Raw genomic sequence first — 2,708 nt, 5'->3', positions numbered from 1 at the left:
GGGGGGGGCAAATAGCGAACAACAGCCAAAGATCGAGAGACACACAGAGACAGAGAAGGAGGGAGAGTGTTACAGACAGACAGACAGACAGACAGACAGACAGACAGACAGATAGACATCCCCCCCCCTCCACGAGACACTTTTTAGCCAGGGTTGCAATAGTATAAAAGCAGTCTCATGGAAATATATAAAACAAAAGACTGTCTGACTTGAGGGATCTGTAAGCTGAAACTAAAGTTGATATGTCGATGTCAAACTACATCTCAGGTAAAAGCTTTGTTTCAATGGGATCTGACGTGACGGATATACAAAAAATGTAAACAAATCTCTATAAAACATAAACTGACCAACATCTTCCCATCCCACCCCCTACTCATCTATCATCACTTTGTTTCACGTTCTCAGCCTGCGAGCTGTACGGCCTGGTGGGAGGCATCTTCGGCCTCATGTCCATCAACACGCTGGCGGTCATCGCGTTCGACCGCTACTCCGTCATCGCCCGACCCATCAAGGCGTCCAGGACCTTGAGCTACCGCAAGGCCTTCATGATGCTGGTGTTTGTGTGGTGCTGGTCCACCACCTGGACCATCCCGCCTCTCTTTGGCTGGGGCGCCTACATACCCGAGGTGAAAAACCTTGTTTCGTTTCATTGTTGTAATTCTGGGGGTTTAAGTACATCACCAAATACTCAGGCTGTAAAGGAAGAGGAAGGCCACGCAAAAGATGGATTTCGGGAGTCAAGGGAACCCTTAGAAATTATAACATCTCAATTGAAAGAGCTCCAGAACTCGCCTACCATATAAAACTACATCTCCCCTCGACGCTTAACGGCAACAGAGAATAAAAAAGTAAAAGTAAAATACGTGTAGTTCTACGGCGCTTGCACGGTGGAAATGGGGTGTGAGCTTTCAAACAGACTGAGTCAATAGCAGAGTAATGACGGTAGCAAAAGACACGGAACGTCCCTGGTTTTTTTCCCCAAGAAATATTCATAGTTTGTCTTTTTTAGTTATAGTTTTACGGCTCTTGCAACACAATTAAGTCGTATAACTGCCAAACTTTAGAAGTGTAACTAGAGAGTTACATACAACAAAAAAAGGAGGACAGTTGAGGACGAGAGATAATTGAAAGGAAAGAAGTTGCAAACCATTCCAGAGCCCACGCCAACCACCCATGGGACTTATTTTGAAACAATGCAAAATATCAAAATCCCTTTTTGTCCCTTTGATTTAAAAAAATACATTTCATATATCTCAGTGAGAAAATTAAAACATGGAAATGCCATGTAGCAGAGAAGTTTATCTCATTGCTTTCGGGCAAAAAGTGACCGAACAACTGGCCCTCGAAGCACCTCTGAAAGCGATAACCTTTCTATTGAATGATCAAGAAATGAGTAGAGCTGCCATATGCCCGGTTTTCGCTTCAGAAAGGTTTCTCATACAGAAGAGGGAAAAATGGGGATTCTGTAGTCTTTTGATTCACCTTTGTTTTTCATATTTACATGCGATCGGTTTAAGAGGACTCTATTATATTTAATATGTTCTAAATTAACATATTTGCTCATAAGGATAACGGTATCTGTCAAAGAATAAATGTTATCAACTGGTTTTCCAAACACAATCATTTAAATATCATTCCAATTTAAACCATAGTCTGTGCATCCTGGTCAAATCAGGCGCTGGTCAAATAATGTAATCGAAGAAACGGACATTTCCCCATCCATTTGTCAGTTTTTATTATTTTTTCATCAGCACCTCTTTGTCCATTTTTGAAACACATAGACTTATCTGTGTAGACTTTATACCAAAAAATATTGATCCAAGGCACACAAAAAAATGTTAATTTGCAGTTTCCAAGGACGCCCAAGCTTTGGAAGTCCCCGAACTTTGACGGCCACTTTCTCGCTAATTTGACCCCTGACACCAGGCGACCTCCACCTTCATAAATTCAAAATATTCCGACTTCTGTACAATAGAGATGGGTACTTTTCGCCAAAAAATAAGTAAACTTAACAACTTTTACTTAAGATGATATCAGTATCTCAATATACCCAAAGACTGACAATTCAACCGTGTCGTGACACAATTTTATTTTCTAACAACAGGGCTTCCAAACCTCGTGTACGTTCGACTACTTGACCAAGAACGAGTACTTCCGCTCGTACATCCTGTGTTTGTACATTTGTGGTTTTGCTTTTCCGCTCCTCATCATCTTCTACTGCTACTTCCACATCTACAGGGCTGTGGCCTTGCACGAAAAGGTTAGTACATTTATGTTGCTGAAGGAAATTTGACAAAATCGACGTAGCTAAAAGAAAACACAAATTCATACGCGCGCCCACGCACACACAAACACACACACACACGCGCGCGCGCGCGCGCGCGCACAAACGCTCTCCCACACAAATACACACATACACATAAACATACACATACACATACACACACACACGTGCGTGCGTGCACATCGATTCATGTAGGCATAAACAGCAATACACACACACGCTCGCACTAATTTAATGTACACACACAAGCACAAATAAGTACATACACGCGATCACAAGCACGCATGCACACATTCACAAACAAACGCACATACACTTTACCCCCACCAACGCACACAAACGTGCACACACATTAACGCAAACAGACATATAAACACACACACACACACACACACACACACACACACACACACACACACACACA

General features: G+C 42.3%; 1 protein-coding gene across 1 annotated transcript in view; it reads left to right on the top strand.

The window, feature by feature from the left end:
• The window catches only part of LOC101845418 (rhodopsin-like), a 12,991-nt gene that overhangs the window by 4,143 nt on the left and 6,140 nt on the right, over positions 1-2,708 (top strand). Inside the window, exons 3-4 of the mRNA XM_035971877.1 lie at positions 406-626; positions 2,105-2,260. Of these exons, the coding sequence (XP_035827770.1) occupies positions 406-626; positions 2,105-2,260 (377 nt within the window). The remainder of the gene's footprint in view (positions 1-405; positions 627-2,104; positions 2,261-2,708) is intronic.

This window comes from Aplysia californica, unplaced genomic scaffold (genome assembly GCF_000002075.1).
Source record: "Aplysia californica isolate F4 #8 unplaced genomic scaffold, AplCal3.0 scaffold00526, whole genome shotgun sequence".
Taxonomy (NCBI): Eukaryota; Metazoa; Mollusca; class Gastropoda; order Aplysiida; family Aplysiidae; genus Aplysia; species Aplysia californica.
This window is presented reverse-complemented; position numbering and strand designations above follow the sequence as displayed.